The 20,910-nt window shown below is 33.7% G+C and overlaps 1 protein-coding gene across 3 annotated transcripts; it reads left to right on the forward strand.

The window, feature by feature from the left end:
* Positions 1 to 16,043: 16,043 nt before the first annotated feature.
* Positions 16,044 to 19,408, forward strand: LOC133290158 (uncharacterized protein At5g41620-like). Of its 3 annotated transcripts, none has more exons than XM_061488379.1 (4): positions 16,044 to 16,468; positions 17,022 to 17,147; positions 17,800 to 18,961; positions 19,067 to 19,408. In XM_061488379.1, the coding sequence occupies exons 1-4, from the start codon at positions 16,070 to 16,072 to the stop codon at positions 19,312 to 19,314; spliced, it is 1,935 nt and encodes a 644-aa protein (XP_061344363.1). In that variant the 5' UTR covers positions 16,044 to 16,069; the 3' UTR covers positions 19,315 to 19,408. The 3 variants fall into 3 exon arrangements, with proteins under 3 accessions (XP_061344363.1, XP_061344297.1, XP_061344229.1); XM_061488313.1 differs by having other exon boundaries at positions 17,800 to 18,894; positions 18,958 to 19,408; XM_061488245.1 differs by having other exon boundaries at positions 17,800 to 19,408.
* The last annotated feature ends 1,502 nt before the right edge of the window (positions 19,409 to 20,910 follow it).

Below are 20,910 nucleotides of genomic sequence, written 5' to 3' on the forward strand. Positions count from 1 at the left end.
CCTCTCGACGCGTTTCAAAGCTGCCAGTGACCCGTTTCCGAGAGAAGAACCAAGAGTCGTCTCGATGGGTCGTCATCCTCTCAGCCCCAGGCTGCTTCGAGTCAGGCTCCGGACTTGACGTTCAGATATTTGTTTGAGGATGACATACCTTCACACGAGAAGTTCGTGAAGTTTTTCATGACCCGGAAGATCGGCGAACCGAAATCACTGGATTCGGCATTCTTCAACCTAGAGCGTTTTGACATTGTGCCGCTCTGAGCAGACACATTTACTTCACCTGGCGGAGATGCGGTGCCCATACTCGGAGGTTATGGTAAGAGCCTTCTACTAGAACCTTGGCTACTCGCAAGGCGAGCTGACTTCCCGTGTCTGCGGGATTGATATAGTACTACTGCTCCTATCTGGACGGAGCTACTGGGGTTCGATTTTGATGGTGTCACAGGAGAACACTATATGATGGAGACAGCCATCATATATTTGGTGATTATAACCGGGAGACCATTGTTACATAGACTAGGAGGGCAGACGCAGAGCCCGGTCATTTTGCTCATTATCCTGTTAGCAACTTGTCAGTTTCTGCTCGCATTCTTCATTATGTGGTGACACATATTATTTTCCAGCGCCCGCATAATCACTCAAAGGTGCTGGAAGGGGACTTTGTCATCCTGTGGGCCCTCCTTCACAGTTAGCAGGTGAACTGGAGGCATTACATATGCATACTGATGTGGAAGGCAGCCAAGTCAAAGAAGGCTGAATTGCCTTTTGCATTTCTGGTGCAGAAGATTCTGCATAGATTTGGAGTGCCTATGGCAACAGAGACCTTGAAGACCGCCAGAGGCTGGAATGCTACATTTGGTGAGAGGCTCCTGAAGCAGTGTGGGATCCTACCGAACAGAGCGGGTATCTGGACGTGGAAGAAGGCACCAGAACCACCTGAGATCCCATTCCACCACGATGCTGAGATGGAGGATGCACCTGCAGGTGATGTGTTGGTCTTTATCTTGATGACGATGATGATGGCGTTGCTGAGGTTGATGTCAGACCGACACGTCCCACCCGCAGTCGGCGACCACCAGCTCCTCCTGAGGGTGGATGGACACTTGATCATGTCATGGCATCCATATATGATCTGACTACTGACTTTAGAGGATATAGACAGAGCACGAGCAAGTGGCGGAACCAGATGGACACAAGGGTTGCACGGTTGGACACAAGGGTTTCACGCTTGGAGGGTTTAATTGGCGAGGGTGCCCATACTCAGGAGGAGGAGGAGGAGGATGATGACAATGGGGATGACACACAATCGGATGAAGAGAATGGGGAGGACACGCCATCGGATTAGTGTGTCCATAGGGTTTCATATCATTGATTTAGTTTGATGTAATGTAGTCATTTTGGTACATTTAGGAACTTTACCTACATTGCATGGATGTTTTTGTACTGGATGTTCAAAATTTGAATGAATGAAATTTTCGTTTTGCGCACGTTCAGACTTGTTGGTTCTATGCATTAGTATGGGACCTTGCATTAATATTGTCATAATTAATTTGGAAATCAATTCAACCCAAAGTACTTTAATATTCATGTTCAACTTTCATTGGCGCACATCTTGATTACTGCATCCTATTTCTACGAAATCAATCCACCCCCAAGTCATACTGTATGTAGGTATTACACAACAATTACCAAAATGCAAAAAAAATGGCCAAAACAGCATCTGCAACAGCATCTGCAACTGGTCTACCCGGGTACCACGAACTGGTCTACCCGGGTAGGATGTACTCGGGTATATCATTACGAGTTACCCGGGTAGACCAGTTGCAGATGCAGCAGCAGGTGCTGTTCAATCCATTTTTTTTGCATCTTGGTAATTGATGTGTAATACAATAACCTTAACTGACTCGGGGAAGGGGTAAATGGGTATGGTAGACATTCGGATTGCACAATACGGAACGAGTGACTCGCTAAACTTAACGGATACATTTCAACAATACATTTCAACAACACAAGAATACAGTTCAACAATACATTTCAACAACACAATACATAACTAATACAAGATAAAGTTTAGGGTACAAGGAAACAAAACAATACGTAAAGTGATTGTCATTACAAAACAAAGTACTACACAAAAACAATACGTAATCATGCTTGTCTTAGTCTCAATGGACATGTACGAATGTTATGTCCAACTTGCTTGCAATGCTTACATCTGCTCTGACTGCTAGAGGGTTGAGACTCAACCCAATCCATCTCATTCTGAATCCTTGAAGACTTTGGTCTTCCTTTTGCATGTACCAACTGAGCATCCGGAATTACAGTAGGCCCAACAACGGATGGAATCAACAATTCATTGCCAATAGGAAACCAGTGTGCAGCATATACTTTAGCAATGGTTGGAATTTTGAAAACATGATCCACATAATCATAATGGTTTAGCTTGGCTACCTTGCAAACTGCTAATACATGACTGCAGGGATACCTCCTTGCTGTAAACCTACCACACTGACATGTACGATTGATTAAGTCCACTCTCATGGTGTCACCGACCTCGTGTGTAGATTGATTGTAGGCATCCTCAACCTCAAACAATAACAGCTCACTATCATATATCCTCACACGATAAGCGTCGGCCAATTCATCATTTTTTTGCAAAGCTGCCTCAACCTTCTTTGAAATTATCCAACCTTGTGAGATATCTTTTTCAATCCCTTCACGTCTCTTGACGAAATACTCAACGAGTCTACTGAATGTCATCTTGACCAATGCAGTTATAGGCAGATTTCGTGCTCCACGAAGCACCTTATTCACACACTCAGATAGGTTAGTTGTCATATGACCAAACCTACGTCCTGTCTCATCATACGACCTGCACCATTGCTCTTTCGGAATCGCATCCAACCATGAAGCAACTTCAGGATTGTTCTCGATAAATTCCTTGTATCTAATGTCGAAATTTATCTTTGAACATGTGTACCCTGCAAAAAACCATGACATATGCATTGGTTAGTGAATTTCATCAACGTTTTCTTCAAATGGTTGAAAATGTGAGTAATTATACCGTACATTACCTAATTTCATCAACGTTTTCTTCAATTCCACATTCCTAAAACGGGTATTGAAGTTGCTTTCGATGTGACGTAGACAAAATACATGATAAGCATATGGAGGCTGCCACCCTCCGTGATCTTTCACCGCCCTTATGATGCTTCGATGACGATCGGATATTAGACAAATACCATGCCTATGTGTGACATAAAAACGTAAAAGGCTAAGAAACCAGGACCAATCATCCAACCTCTCACCTGGAGGAACAACAACAAAGTCAATAGGGATGGGCTCAGAAATTATTTACAGTATGAAGTGGCAAAGAAGGGTCACATGCTTTCACATACCCCAAAGCAAAATTATTTACTCACCTGGAGGAACAACAGCAAAGGCAATAGGGAGCAGAAATCCATCTCCATCCTGAGATGTTGCAATCAATAGAGTACCTCTGTACTTCCCATACAGATGAGTGCCGTCAATTTGAATTATAGGCTTGCAGTGTTTGAATGCTTCAATGCATTGGTGAAATGTCCAAAAAACCCTTTGAAATACGGCCCTATCTGTATAAACCCGACGTTCATCAAAACATTGATTTGTATCAAGCTTGAACACAGAACCCACATTCACCTCCGTCATATACTTCAGCCAATTTGGCAAGAATCCGTACGATTTCTCCCAGTCACCAAACAACTTAACGATGGCCTTCATTTTTGCCTTCCTGGCCTTCCTGTACGTTATGTTGTATCCATATGTTCCCTGTATCCTCTCCTGTATCAGAGCTGGTCTTGTGGATGGATCTTCCTTTAACATATCTGGAAAAAAAAATAACTTTACCATATTCTCAATTAATCTGAATCATTAAATACACAGTAGAATACATACTCATTATAGCCGCACAAATGACATTTGAATCCAACTGTCTATGATCCTGTGCTAGGCCTTGATTTAGGCATGTGTGACCTTCACCCCATTTACGGACCACCCAATTAGCTCCCTTCTTCGGCTTAATTGCCCTCATATACCAGGGACAACCGTCAGCATGGTTTTTACACTTCATAACAAATCTTGACTCGTCGCTTTTTTCAACTATGGTTGTCCTGCGCCCCTTCATACAATGTATCTTCACAGCATGTTGCAATTCTGGTTTGGACCCAAATTCTTGTTGCACAAATAACGGATCTCCTAACTTCCAACCTCCGTGCAAGTCATCATCGCCATATAGGATCTCCAACTCGTCATTAGGGTGCGCCCAGTTAATGAATGAATAATGTTGGCTTTCATTCCAGAATGGCTCCTCAGACCCTGCATCTAAAGATCAACTCTCATTTGTCTGAATGAATACCACCACAAATAATAAATTGTCTAAAGCAAATGTTCAAATTTAATAACTTACCACTACTGACTGGGTCGACATGAAGTGGTGACAAGGCTGGGGTACCCAGACTTACGGCGCTCATGTCAGCCTCAAAATTACCGTCCACGTCAGTGTCTGACGAATCACCTTCTGGAATAGCACTTTCAGGTTCTCCCTCATCTTCGCTGTCCACATAGTCCTCGTCTTCATCCTCTTCATCCTCATCCAATGCTACCTGAGGAGGTGCAGAAGATCGTACAACTGTATCTTCTTGACCGGTACAATGTGCAGTAGTGGTTGTATGCACCGGTAAAGATGAAGATTGTCCAACATCAACTTCAACATATATCTCAATATATTTTAATACTTTCCATTCAACAAACGCATCTGTTACGAACTCCACATCTTCATCATCATTTATATCGTTTCCAATGTAGTATATTGTATCCATATCCACTACAGTCTCTAACCTGGCTATCATGCGGTGGATGGAATGTATGCCTTCTGACCCCATTTTTTGAAGAATTCTCTCCTTCAGTTCATTGCATGTAGTGCCCACTTTAATTTTCATCGTTTTTGTTTTTTCTTCAAATCGGACACCGTTCGGACCTTCAAAATGCCTCTCATTGTAGTAAATAACTATAGGAACCATGTTTGGACTTGAACTCATCTTTCACACAAAAATTAGATCTAGGTTTTGGGTTTGGAGGTTGGTTTGGATTTTTGAGCACAAAATGGAAGTGTGGAGATGTAATCTCAATGTCCCACCAAGATTCAGCTTTCTGAAATGATGAGATGAAATATATGTGATGTTTCGGATTAGAGAGGGTAAGAGAGAGAGATTTGGGGTTTCAAAAACCCTATACCTCGCAACAATGGCCGAAACCCATACATATTGGGGTTTCTGGACGCGATTTACCCGGGTACACTGCTCCATACCCGGGTAAATAATTCAACCATTTTCCCAGATTCAAGAACTCTACCCGGGTACACCCCTACATACTCGGGTAGATAAAAAGTTTCAAAAATTACCCGGGTAGGTAATGGTGTACCCGGGTAGGCTTCGTGGTCAACGGTCAAACAGGGGCAGATTGGTGTTATGTTTGTTGGGGAGGGTAAATTTTCGAAATAGTTTTGAATGAAGGGCAATTTGATAATTAATTATTAAGGGTCATAAGGGTCAAAAAGCCCTCCCTAACAACCTTCCAATATATTAAGTGGAAACTCAATTAGATAACTTATTATAAATAGGGGTTATCAACACCATACACACACTTTTTTGAACCTATTTTACCTCTAGCATTATTATGCAGAAACATTACGTCTTGGCAATGTCGTATTATATAAGTGCACAATAATCCATACATACATATAATATCTCTCTTATAAATATCCATTAATGTATTGATTTTGGGAAAAAAATTTCCGATGTTATTTTAAATAACTTTATCTAATGTTCATCGAAACGACGTTGTTTTGGGTTGAAAAAAATAAAAAATTAGAGTGATAAAGACTATTATAACTCTGAAATAAATTAAAATTACAAAAATACTATGATTTCTGTCCCAAAACGACGTCGTTTTGATAAATATTAGATAAAGTTATCTAAAATAACATCAGAAAAATCAAACCCATTGATTTTATATATAATTAACATGCTTCAGATGTACATTCATGATCAACCCAGACCAGACCGAACAATTATTTATACAAGTGAATCAATTATAATTTATGTGTTTGAAGTACTTGAACTCCTTAAGAATAACAAAGAATTCTCCATTTCATAACATTTTAAAGCACATCTGTAATAAAATATATATATATATATATATATATATATATATATATATATTTGTCATTTTAAATGACATAAAATTATGTCATTTTAAATGACATAAAATTATGTCATTTTAATAAAGAAATAGACACAAAATATTATTTTTTATTCAAAATTTAAATTAAAAAATCATCCAATTTCTGTCCTATGATTTCAATTTCTTGTGTCTATCTCTCTTCTAAAATGACATAACTTATATCATTTAAAATGACAAACATCAAACCCAAAGTAAATAATTTTTCCAACCAAAATATTAAGAGCAAGGTGATACTTATAATATATTGTTGTTTACAACCTCTCGTAATCATATCTTAACTATTATTTTCCATCAATCAATGGTTATTATTCATTGCGAATTAATAATTAATTAATGTGTTTGATTTGAGAAAATAATAACCGTTGATTGGCAAAAATTAACGGTTAAGATAGGGTTGTAAGAGGTTGTAAATAAAAATAGGTTGTAAAATAGTAATTATTAAGATGATGTACGAAATGTATAAAATGTCATGTTAAATTATTTATTATGTCAAACAAATCATCTGCTTTAATATTTGATTAAAAATTAATTATAAATACTTAGTAAGACATTTTTTGTGCAAAAAATTAGATAAACAGGAATAGGATAAGATTATTCGTTAGGGATAGAAAAGAATATGAATTAATATATAAATATTTTTATAACAAATTTTTATATAGCTTTTGAGAATCCTCATGTAATTAATTCTTTTATCGCTTATTCTTTACTCGTTTGGGAATAATCTTACGACTGATGAGTCATATATAAATTAGATAACACGATATAAATGACTTTAATAATTTTTTATCTAATTTATTTTTTATATAATTACTATCTAATAACATTTTATTATGTGAATATTATTTTCTACTTTTTTATATATTAAATTAAATAAATTAAAAATGGAAATAAAATACTTGATTTAGTGTTTTAATGTAAATTTAAACCCCCGAAAAGACAAGGAAAGTTTGCTAGTATTTTACTACAATAATAATCAAGTTTAAATTTCTAAATATTTCTTTTTATGATAAGTAATTGGGGAAATCAAAATAATATTAATAATAATTGTTATTATTATTATTATTATTATTATAATGATGATGAAAGAAAGGTGAAAAGATTCCGTTCATTTGAAATTAATGGGTGTTTGGTACGCGGAATTCTTCAGGATTTCTGAAAAATTGAATTTTTTTAAATTATATATTTTCGGATATTATTATAAATTGAATGTAAAAATTATATTTTTAAAAATCGAGATTTCCGGATAATTTTTTTTTTTTCTACCAAACGACCCATAAGTGACACTTTCCGCAAATTTGAAGATAATTATTGCATGGTTTCATTCTGTGCAGAAAGGAAGAAATCCGTGCCACGGGTCCCGTGGAAATCTTCCATTGATTACAATTATCAAATAAGGCCGGTTTGGAAGAATTTTTTTCTTCTTCTAAAAGCTTTTTTTTTATAAAAAATAAAAATATTTTTTACTTGAAGTTTGTTTGAATGTCTTCTTTTTTAAAAAACATAAGTTGCAAAAAAGTTAAAAATTTACTTTCTTTAGAAACTAAAATTTTTAACTTCTAAAAAAAAGTAGAAGTAAAAAATCAAATATTTTTTTTCAAAAACCAAATGTTTTTATAAAAATATAAACAACATTAATTTTTATAAAAAATACTTCTAAAATAAGAAAAAGATAAAAATTATTTTTTCTAAAATTCAAACAAATGGGTTCTAAGAGTTTTTTTTTTTTTTTTTTTCACACAATGATAATGTTAAAGTTCAAATTTCTGATTTTACGTAAACTACTCAAATCCCGTCAATCCTGTTGGTTTAAGAGCTCAGACTTCGATATTCTCTGTTCTTCAAAGCATTACATTTGAGTTATATATCTAATTTGATACGTTTCATATTCCTGTTTAAGTAACAGCAATGAGATTTGTCAATGTCATGCTAAAAAATAGGTTTGATTTCTAATAAAAAAAACAGAAAAATATTTCCGTCAAGTAACTGCATATAAGTTATCTGCATTTACTTCCAAAACGACGTCGTTTTGAGATTAAAATATTAAAATATTTAATTATAAAGACAATAATAACCCTGAAATAAATTAAAATTACAAAAATATCATGATTTTCGCCCAAAACGACGTCATATTGGACTTACTGTAGATAACTTATCTGCATTAACCGTAGAAAAAGCGAACAAAAAAAAATCTTCTTTACCTAACTTTGTTTTGTTCGGTATATGAATAGCATCCCATATGTATGTGTTTGTAGCTGCATGTGTGAAAAAAACATATGATATGATTACGTGAGAAATCATAAATATATAAAGCTAAATTAATGGTAATAATAGAAAAGAGAAAAAATACAGTAAAATAAATAGTTACACAATTATAACCATTGATTTACTTTTGTATAATTATAATCTTTCTACATAACCTTATCATATTTATTTTCACACGAGAATATCTATTTCCTTTGTTTAGATTCAATGAAATTTATATCTGTAGGAAACTTATTTTAAGTAATGATTCTCTCCTATTTTATAGACATTTTAAGAGTTTGTTTGGCAATTTTTTTAAGTTAAAGTTATTTTTAAATTAAAGTTAAAAAAAATTAAAATAAAACTAAAAACTCTTTTGGTGATAATATAAAATTTTAAATATATTTTTAGGATTTTGAAGAGGAGATATAGAATGATTTGTCATTGGTATAAAGCATAAATAGAATAAAGATAAAATTAAAAAATAAATTGAGAACTCTAAAGAGTTGACAGGTATCTTTAAAAAAAATTAAAAATCTATAAGCTCCTTGATTAAAAACTCTATAACATATAATTATTTATTAATAGAATTAGGGCGATCAGTATCGAACTCATAGTCAAAGCTTTGATACCATATAAAGAATCATCTCAATCCAAAAACTTAAGTTATTGATTGAGACTACAGTAATGATTTTAAATTTATTTAATAATATTTATATGTTTAAAGAAAAAGATCTCTAATTATAATAAAAAAAATAGGGGAAAAAAAATCAAAAAATTCGAATGTGGTTTTGCTTTAAATCACTTGCACCACAATATTTTTTTTATTTCCTTTTTAATCATTTATCCCTTATGATTTTTTCATTCAAATCCATCTTTAACCCTGTTAAGAATTAAACTAATTTCCCTATTTTTATTTTTTGTAATCTCAAGAGTACCCTCCAGCTGTAATCGAAAATTAATCCTCGTCGAGCACTGTCAGACCCTTTCGAGGGCAGCTCTCTCAAATTCTTTTTTTCATTTCCGGGGCTCATTTTTTGGTATTGCTTGTACTGTACAGGCCTATTTTTGGTTTACTTTGTGCTTGCTTACTTAATTCAATCACAAAGTAGGAGTTGTGAAGATCGAACTCGTGACCACTTGGTAACTCTAACTTTGATACCATGTAAAGAATTATTTCAACCCAAAATCTTAAAGGCATCGATGCTACATTAATGATTTTATATCTTACTAACACTCTTTTTTTGAACAAAAGAATAGACCGTGGACAAAAAAGAAGAAAAAGAAAAAATAAGACATATATGTTAGAAACTTATACCACTTGTAGAAAAGACTAAAATAAAAAAGAAAAGAAAAAAGAAAAAAAAATCAAGTATGTATAAATAAAAAAAAAGAAAACAGATTAAGGAAAAAAGAAGAAAAAAAAACCAAATATGTTGAAAACTTATAATAGTAACATAAAAGACTAAAATAAAAAATTGTAATCTAAACCAAAAAGAAAAAAATAGGTTGTAGGCTGAAGACAAAAAAGAAATAGAAGAAAATATAAGACAAAATATGTCTACATAAAAAAAATAGTTTGATGACAAAAAAAATATAAATATAAAATCAAATCAAATATATTGAAAAATTACAACACCAGCAGAAAATACTAAAATAAAAAAAAAATAACCTAAACCAAAAAGAAGAAAATAGACTAAAGACAAAAAAAAATAGAGAAAATAAAGAAATCAATGTTGTAAGTTTTCACCATATTTGGTTTGATTTTTTCTTCTATTTAATTTTTTTTAGAAAAATTTGATATTTTTTCTTCTATTTTTATTTTGGAAAAAATGTTTATCATTTTAAATGACACATTTTGTGTTATTTCACTCACACAAAGAGGTGAGACCCACACCTTTATTTTTTTTTTGTCAACTCTTTCTCCCCATTTATCTATCTTTTTCTCTCTCTTAAAATGACACAATTTTACATTCTTTAATATGATACATACTTTTTCCTTTTATTTTTTTCACTTTTAATCTTTTCCACACTTACTATCACAAAGAGGTGAGACCCATATCTTTATTTTATTTTTTTGTTCACTTTCTTTCCCTTATGATTTATCTATTTCTCTCACTTAAAATTACACAACTTTACATCCTTTAGAATATACACACTTTTTCTTTTTTTTATTATATTTCTTTTGTCTTCAATCTATTTTTTTATTTAGACTTTTTTTTTTACTTTTAGTCTTTTTTGTTATTGTTAAAAAAATTCAATATATTTGGTCTTATTTTCTCTTCTTCTTTTTTGTCTCCTTAGTCTATTTTTTTTTAATTTAGATATATTTGATTTTTATTTTATTTTACTTTAGTTTTTTAAATATTTTCTATAAGCGTGGTAATTTTTAACATATTTGTCTTATTTCTTCTTTTATTGTTTTTTTGTCCATAGTCTATTCTTTTATTCTAAGAAGGGTAAATAGACAAATTAATTTAGTTTTTAACAGTTTTACGAATGCGTTTGGATGTAAAAAACCATATAGGATAAGTAGTTAAAAAAAATAGGAATGTAAGTAATTTTAAACAAAATCATAAGGGATTTTTTTATTTTTTACAAAAAAAAAAATTGTATACAGGGCAATCCCTAGTTAGAAATAATCAAGTGTGAATAGTGATTAAATTTCACATCGATTAAAAATGTTCAAAATGAGTATAATATAAGTGTAAAAAATACTTATACAATTTGAGCCTTAAAATTTTGGGTTGACAATTGTAATTTCAATCCCCTTATTGTGGTCTATTATTTGGGTATTAGTGGAATAATCATTTGCAAAGGGTTCTGCGCTCTCTCACACCATTTTTATTAGTGGTATCAGAGCTAACGATATGGTTGAGTCGGGTATTTGAAGATGGTGATGTTGGAAGTCTTCCGCAGAATGTTAATGTGACTCTAATACTTTAAAAGTAAAAGACTTATGCAGAAGTTGCCCACAAGGGAAATATGATGTTGAATCTCACACTTGAAGGGAAGATTTTAGAAATATACAAGTATGAGTTATAAAAAAGTCTCACATTGATTAGAATTGAACTAAGTAAGTCTTATATAAGTGTAAAAAATTCATAGACCTACGACCTTAAGATTTTGAAATTTTGGGTTGAGATTTGATGTGAACTTTTGTTAATATATCCTTTGTAAAAGGTTCCATTCCCAACATCCCCATAACTCCACCATTGTAGATAAGGGTGTTCATCAACCGATTCAAACTGCAATAACCGAACCGAAAAACCGATAACCGAATAAATCAAAAAATCGAAAATCGAAAAAAAACTGCAAATTTTAATTGGATTGGATTGGTTTTCGGATTGGTCAATAAAAACCGATCCAATATATTAATTTTCCTCTACCTACTTGGGTTTTTCTCCAATCATAGCCCAAAAATTTCTAAACCAAAGACTCATCAACCCATCAACTAAACTCAAGAAAAAGCATAGTCACATCTCATTAACAAAATTTAATTTGTGTAGAGCTTCATATCTCATTGCAAAAAAAAAACTACATTATCGTTTAATGATGCTTTTATATTTAAAAAAAATAAAATTACAAAGTCAATATATACAAAAGATGTTATTTGCATAATAATCATGAAATAAATTTTAAGTTTTTCAAAAAACCGAAAACCGATCCAATCCAAACCGAAAAAAATTGGATTGGATCGGATCGGATTTTAAAAAAAACAAATCGAATGGATGATTACATGATCAAACCGAAAGAATTGGATCAGATGATTTTTGCTTCTAAAACCGATCTAATCCAAACCGCAAACACCCTAATTGTAGCCAAGTCATCAATATGCAAGAATTGTCCTTCAAAACAGCGTGATATTGAATTTTCTAATTCCTATTCAGCAACTCGTAGTTCATAACCAAGATAGGAGCACGAGGGTGCAAGGAAAACAACCCGAATCAGTAGGCTGAAGAACAACATCAGAGTCAACATCCAGAAAAAATTTGTTTAGCCCATGTCATAACACTTTACCGAGGCTAACGAAAAATCTCCGAACCTTTGCTAAGGTTATAGAACAATTCCCCAAATTTGTCATAAAACAAGCCAAGAAAGCTATATCACATTTCTCAATATGCCCCCATAAGAAGCAAGACTATAATTAGCATAGAAATGGGGAAAGATTATATTCCTTATTAATTGATATTGTAAATATGACACAATTATTGAATTAATGGTAGATTATATTTTTATCAATTAATATTGTATTGATTTGTTCTTGATGTATAAATGAGAAGATGGTGAAAAGCAATGAAGGTGAATGAGTGACTTGAGATAATATGAAGTAGTGTATAAGGATAGGTGTCAACGGATTTTTGGGTTTAGTATAAAATTGAATATTGTTATAACGCAGTACTCAACATTTCTCGTTATAAATTCTATAGTCAGATGTTTTTCATAATAAATTTCATACTATGCAGTAGAAGTGTTTTTGCCGAATTACATTTTTTTTCTTTGCACTACCAAAAAAACAGATATTAGGGACGGAACAATTCCGTTCCTATAAGGCAAAAATCCGTCCCTAAATAAATTAGGAACGGAAATTGGGACGGAAAAAATTTCATTCCTAAATCGCTCCTCGCTAATGTTTAAGGACAGAATAAAATCCGTCTCTAATATGTATTTTCCGTCTCTAAAGTTACGAACATTTTTTAGTTGTAGAAGGCTAGAATCCGTCCCTAATAGGGACGGAATTAGGGACAGATTTTTTCCGTATCAAATAGGAACAGAATGTGTCCGTCCCTAATAGGAACGGAATCAAAGAATAATTTTTTCTATCCCTAATTGGGATGGAATTTTTCCGTCCCTAATTGGACGAAATTTTTCCATCCCTATTAGGAACAAAATTTTTCCATCCCTAATTCCATCCCTACTTTCAAAATTTCTTAATATAATATTGAAATTTTTTTTTATCAAAATTTATACATGAAAATTGTCATAATATAAATCATCGAAGTCATATAACCAATAAGCTAGTTTGAAACTTGTAATAATTTTAACCATACAAACCATCATGGTAATAACCAAATAGCTAAGAAGTCTTAATGATGAAGAGTGTTGTAAAAACAAAAATAACAAATGTATCAAATTACAATATCAACTAATAAATATTGTTCACATTCTCGTGTATAACAAATTACAATATCAACTAATAACAAATGTATAACAAGATCATAAACTGTTTATCAACTATCCTCATGTAACTGGATATCACTGACATCATCTTCTGGATTATCACCAACTTTAGGCTATCAACTAGATAATGAATCATGATGATCAATCATCCCATTGTATCACCATGGGCAGAATTTCAACTTCATTCATATGCTCCTCCTACTGGGCGTAAAAAGTGTTACAGGTAGCCACCTGTTAACATTATTAGCAAGATAGTTTTCATATGGGACGTATCAATCACAATTAATGTATCAATCACCAATCACTTCAGAGGATCATAACTTTTAATTCGGATATCCAAATCAGATATTTTTTATTTTATTTCACATATTTTTCGAGATCTATCCAATGACATCTCATTTGGTATATTTTATCTATCACAAACATCATTCGAATTTGTAACAATAGTATCACAAACAATTAATGTACCGATCATCAATAACAATTAATGTATCAATCAAAATTAATTGTGGTAGGTACATTAATTGCGATCAAAATTAATTATGAATGGTGATTGATACATTAATTGTGATTGGTGATTGGTACGTTAATTGTGAGTAATACATTAATGATAATTAATTGTCATTTTCCTTAGTTTTCTATTTTTTATTGTGATTCGTACATTAATTCTGATCGGACAACGAGATTGTGCCACGTAGAGCACCAAGTTCGCTACCCCTTAACTTCTTCCTGTCAGCAAAAATGTGCCACATGTCACGAAATTATTGGCTACAAAGTTCACTACCAGTCATAGCGAAATTGGACATGTGGCAGTCAGCTTTTCCTGCGAAAGTATACCATGTGTAACGAAATCATTGGCTACCAAGTTCGCTGGGCACTGTAGCGAACTACCCACGTGGCATATTGGGAAATAACACTGTTCGCGTGGCATTTAGGTAAAAAACTTAATGAACAGTGGCATTTTGGTCACTATTCCTTATTTTTCGTCCCTAAAATATGGACAAAAATTTTCCGTTATAAAATCCGTCTCTATTAGGAACGGATTTTTTCCGTCCCTGTTAGAGACATAATTTATCCATCCCTAATAGAGACAGATTATTTTCCGTCCCTATTAGAGACGGATTTAGGAAATGATACGTTAATTCTACCCAAGTTGGGACGGACAATATTCCGTTCCTATTAGGGACGGAATTGCAGAAATTAAAAATATTTCATCCCTAATTCCGTCCCAAATAGGGACGAAATATGTTTCCATCTCAAAATCTGTCCCTACTAGAGACATAACTTATTTCATCTCTAATTCCGTCCCAAGTAGGGACAGATTATTTTTTTGTCTCTAAATTCGTCTCAATTAGACACAGAATATTTTCCGTCTGTAAAATCCGTCCCTAATTCATATATATATTTTTTTTTGTAATACTAATTCATATTTTTTTAGTAGTGTTGGATACATACCGAATTACATAAAAAGTCAATTGCTTCGTCTACTATAATTTTACAATTTTGTTATTATTGGAATATTATAATATTTTGTATATATGTAACTCCAAAAAGGAAAAATATCTTCCTTTTTTTTTTAGTACTACATGAATACTAAAAAGACTCAATAACCATTTACTAAATAAGAAAAAGAAAATTATTTTTTTATTTTACCTATTTTTGTATAATTATTATGGTTTTAATGTTTGTATAGTGAATGTAGAAAAATTATCTACATTTGCTCCCAAAACAATATCGTTTTGCGTTAAAAAATTATAGTAATAAAGATTATTATAACTTTAAAATAAATTATAATTATAAAAATATCTTAATTTCTATCTCAAAATAATATTATTTTAAATTTAATATAAATAAATTATCTACATTAACTGTAAAAAAAAATAAACCCAATTATTATTTCTTAAGTCCCCACCATTTTTTATTTTCAGTAAAAGAATATATACAAAGGACATGCTCCCGAAAAGAATAATGATTGTTCTATCCGCGGGTGAGATAGCTAAACGCGAGAGGGGTGATCGAATGACTTTTCCCTAACGTTGGCCATGCCGCTGGACATCTAATCTGGTACCGAGGCAAAGAAGCAAACAGTGTACCATCGCTTATCAAAATAGAAATAGTGAATACTAAATAACAACTTTGATCGTGGCACGGCACACGCACACGCACACCGAACTGACAAATTCGACACCAGAGGCAGACATAACAACGCTACATTACACACTTACTGTCTTGCACTCACGTGTAATTAAACAGGCAACATGGGGAAAAATAATAGTAAAAGAAAAGATAAAAGGAAAACGAGTTGAGGAGAGAGAAGAAAAGGAAAAGAAAGCAAAAGCCATAAATACACCATTTGAAAGTGTAGAGAGAGATGAAAAGGGAAGGAAAAAGTGGGGAAGGGGAAGCAGAAAAGGAGGAAAAATTGGGAGAAAAGTTGAGTAGAGGGGTATTGGTAGGGAAAAGTAAGGGCCCTTGTACTCCAGTGCCTTCTTGGAGACTTTGGGTTTTGGGTTCTCACGGACACCCTAACATCATTGAGGACCACCATACACTTCCCACTCTCTCTGCTAGGAAACTCGCCGCCGCTCTCTGGGAATTCCACCAATACCACCCACTCTTTCAAATGCATCGTCCTGTCAATAACGGTGGTGGCGGCGGCGGCGGCGGTGGTGATCCTAGACTTCGCCGCCACCATTACATCCTTCACAAGGACAAGGCTCCAAACATCTCCAACTTCTTGGCTGATGCGACTCCCAGTTCCCCTGATCAGGTACGCTTTCTCTCTCTCTCTGCTTCTATATTTTAGCTTTTGAACTGTTCTTTGGTTGATTGGCTTATTTGGGTTTATGAGGATCTTTCCTATTCTTTCTCTTTGATTTAGGTTGATACTTCAAAATAGGGCCAATGTCGTGCTACTGCTGGATGAATCTTTGTATTTATTATATTATATGTTCCGGAATATTAGCTTAATGATCCTTGAAGGGTCTCGAAGTTTTTTTGTATTCTAGGTTAATAAATAATAATTCTTTCGTTTTCATTATCTAGGTCACTATTTGCTTTCATTTTGTCTTGATGTTTCTGCCTGCATTTCTCGAAGATCAAATAATAATTACCTTGTTCGTTATGAATGAGTATTTTGATTTAGTATTGCGTCTATAAGCATTGATACATGTTTAGATGGGGTAATTGAACTCATGCTCTGTCACTATTCTTATGAATGTAACGGAGGCAGCAGTTTTCATTGACGTTTCAACCATTCTGATAAAGATAGATCTAAAGTTCATTTATGCTAAATTACTAATAATTCTCTGCTCTTTCATCAGCCAGCTAGTGCGAGCAGTTTGAGGAGGCATGTTGCAGCATCACTGATGCAGCATCATCGGGCAATTGAGAGAAATAACCATGCACTGCAACCTCTATCTCCTGCAAGTTATGGTAGTTCCATGGAGGTAAGCATCAACATTGCCCCCAACCCCCACTTCCCTTTTCCTTTTTCCCGGCTAACACTTCTAGAACAAAAATATAATAAGGCACATGACAAAACATGGTGTGTTTTTTGCGGGAATGTTTCAATTTGGCTTCTTGTATAACATGGATCTCTGGAAGTCACAATTGCAATGTAAAAGATTGATTAGGAGTTTTCTGAAATGTGATCTAATAGTGTATCGTGGAAGACATAAAAATCATTATTAGTAAGCAATTTCCCTCAAACTGAGAAAATTGGTCATTAATTAATTTTATTCAAGATAATGAAACAACATACAAATAACAGTTAGCTGATGTTTGGTTTGCTCCCTGAGTAGTTTCTCAGAATGATAGCTAAAATAGAACATTTGCAAAAAGTCATGAAGTTTGTTTCGAGATTGAAAAAAAATTCGAAGTTCGAGTCACTGTGATTGTAGATTTATTTTCAGACTAAATTGCCGCTAAAGTTCAGGTCTTCTTGAAGATTAGTGCAAGAACTACCTCCTTGTTGCAGATGGTTTGATATGTACAAATGATAATATTTATCCCGACTCCACTCTAGCTACTTTGTTTATTCTTGGATGTATTATGCAATATTTTATTGCGTTTTTGTGTTTGACCTTTCTTGGGTTGCAGATGACACCTTATAATCCTGCAGCCACTCCTACCAGTTCCTTGGAATTTAAGGGAAGGATTGGGGAGTCACGTTATAGTCTCAAAACATCTACAGAACTGCTAAAAGTGTTAAACAGAATATGGAGCTTGGAAGAACAGCATGCTTCTAACATTTCATTGATAAAAGCATTAAAAACAGAGCTAGATCATGCACGTATCAAGGTCAAAGAGTTGCTTCGAGACCGACAGGCTGATCGACATGAGATTGATGACCTGATGAAGCAAATTGCAGAGGATAAATTGGTTAGGAAGAGTAAGGAACAGGATCGACTCCATGCTGCTGTTCAATCTGTGAGGGATGAACTCGAGGATGAGAGAAAATTAAGAAAACGTTCAGAGAGCATACATAGGAAACTAGCTCGGGAACTGTCTCAAGTGAAGTCTTCTCTCACTAATGCTATGAAAGAATTGGAGCAAGAGAGAACAAGAAGAAATTTATTGGAGGACCTCTGTGATGAATTTGCCAGGGGAATAAACGAATACGAACAAGAGGTGCATGCTCTGAAGCACAAGTCTGAAAGGGACTGGGTTCAAAGGGCTGATCACGACCGTTTGATCCTCCACATATCTGAATCCTGGCTGGATGAACGTATGCAAATGCAACTGGAAGCAGCTCAGAATGGTTTTATGGATAAGAAGTCCATAGTCGATAAACTAAGCCTTGAAATAGAGACTTTCCTTAAAGCTAAACAAAATAGTATTAGTACAGAAAATCCAGTGGTAAAGGATCGCCGGAATTCCTTGGAATCTGTACCATTGAATGATGCTGTCAGTGCACCACAAGACGTGGGTGATGATGATTCTGTGAGCAGTGATTCAAATTGTTTTGAGTTGAAAAAGCCAAGCAACAGGGGATCTAAAGTACAGGAAGAACAGCCTGTGGACAAAGATTTTGATGAGACATTGAAATCCAACCACATGAAGAAAAAACCAATACCTCGAGAAGGGTTTAAAAACCGTAACCCATCTAGCTTTCAAGTAAAGTTTGAAGAACAGATGGCTTGGGCCTTGTCATCTAATTCAAATAAGAAGACCCAGTCAATTGATGCAGAACAGGTTAAGACCACAGATACAAGGCCAGTTGAAGGAACTATATCTGAAAAGCCTGAACACTTTGAGGTTGGTGAAAATGATGGTTTTGAAAGAAAAAATAACCCCAGTGAATTGCACAGCTCCAATAAAAATCATATTATTGATAATGTCATTAGAGGTCAACTTTTGACATCAGATAGTGGCAATATACATGCTGAAAATAGTTATGGCGAGGCTTCCTTCAGCAATGCTGGATGGAGGAATCAGGCAAGCCCTGTGAAGCAGTGGATGGCTAGACTTACATCTGCATCCCAAGACCTTGACATATCAGAGGCTTCAAAAGTTCCTTCAGGATCAAAGGATAATACTTTGAAATCAAAACTTCTTGAAGCAAGGACCAAGGGGCAGCGATCGCGTTTAAAAGCCTTGAAAGGGTCCTTTTAGATGATGTTTGCCATAAGAGAAGTTGGAGAATTCTGGTTATATTCTGTTGATGGTGGTCATTACTTTACTGTTTGTGTGGCATATTTCTCGTTCAGGGTTTATTCTGTATAGTACTATAGATGCTGTCATTTTCATGTAGCTAAAAGAATCGGAACGACTTTTAACAAGTAAAAAACAAATATACAATTTTGAATAGTTGCTAGTTTTTTTTTTTTTTTTGGTTCATCTGACATGCTAGCTCCAAAGTTGCAAATTGTGATACATCACATCTCTAAACATGGCAAGAATTTATCTACTTATCAACCAAGAATCAGAGTATTTAGGAATATGGTAAATCCATAACTATATATGTTGGGGGTATTACGATAGTTGAGGCGCTGTAAAAATATGAATCCCTTATAGAAGAGAGTGATGATAGGAATGAGGATTTGAATAGGATTGAGGTCTAACTAACAACTTCAAAATAAGTGATTGGCCGCCCTTTACTCTGTAAAAATCTTTTTAAAAAAACAAAAAACAAAAAAAACTACCAATTCTATTCCTATGGTCCTAAAGCAGAAAGTAAAAGAGGTACGGATCATTGGCAGTGACCACAAGAGAATCACTACTGGATACAATTTAAGTTCACTTGATATAAATAAGGTTATGATATAATCGTGTGTTGGAGAGTGGCAAGGAGAAAAAAGATCGGTAGACAACTTATTCCTTGATATAAATAAGGTTGTGAAAAATATAATAAAAATATTTATTTTAAATGATAATTTTAGTATCTCAAAAATGGGATAGGATATTGTGACACCCAAGTTATGTTACACCCATGTGACACCCAAGTTATGTTACACCCATGTGACACTCAGTCAATCTTACCGTTAGATCGCTTATGTTGATCCGACGGTTATATTTATTTCCATCTTTGTATGGTCATGATTTCCCAAATTTAAAGTGAAAGTATTAAATATGGGAAATCATAACCATACAAAGGTAGAAATAAATATAAAATATTAAATTTGAAAAATCATAACCATACAAAGATGGAAATAAATATAACCGTTGGATCAACATAAACGATCTAACTGTGAGATTGACTAGGTGTCACATGGGTGTAACATAACTTGGGTGTCACAATATCCTATCCCCTAAAAAATAACTTGATAAACCATACCTAATTATAAATTTCTCTTGTCACAGTCCAAAAATCCAAGAGGCACTGTCTAGTTAATTTTCAGGCAAACAGAAGGGAAATTTTTCTAGTGCTCTGGGCCTATCTACTCTTTTCATTAAGGGCTTGTTTGAGAGTTATTTTTAGAAGAAAAAGGAAAGAAAGATGAGGGTTTTATTATACCTTTTCATTGTTTGTGAGTTTAAAAAATTGGAGAAAGGGAATTGATGATTTTTGTAAAATCCTCCAAAACCCTCCTCATCCTTAAAATTAAAGTTCCCCCAATTTCAGGGCTAGAGGAAAAAAATATTGAAAATTACTTATGTACCCTTAGCATTAAAATGTGAAAACTACTTAAATGTGATATTATTAGAAAAATCTGAAATACTGACAAAATTTATCGAAGGAAAATATTTTGTCGAAAATAGCGACAAAAT

This window comes from Gastrolobium bilobum, unplaced genomic scaffold, assembly GCF_033153095.1.
Source record: "Gastrolobium bilobum isolate Gb01-03AN ecotype WA unplaced genomic scaffold, APGP_CSIRO_Gbil_v1 utg45102, whole genome shotgun sequence".
In the NCBI taxonomy this organism is placed as follows: Eukaryota; Viridiplantae; Streptophyta; class Magnoliopsida; order Fabales; family Fabaceae; genus Gastrolobium; species Gastrolobium bilobum.

Coding starts and splice junctions, on each gene's coding strand:
- LOC133290158 (XM_061488245.1), top strand. CDS start 16,070: ATGAAAAGGGAAGGAAAAAGTGGGGAAGGGGAAGCAGAAAAGGAGGAA. Junction 16,469..17,021: donor CTCCCAGTTCCCCTGATCAG/GTACGCTTTCTC, acceptor CTCTTTCATCAG/CCAGCTAGTGCGAGCAGTTT. Junction 17,148..17,799: donor GTTATGGTAGTTCCATGGAG/GTAAGCATCAAC, acceptor CTTGGGTTGCAG/ATGACACCTTATAATCCTGC.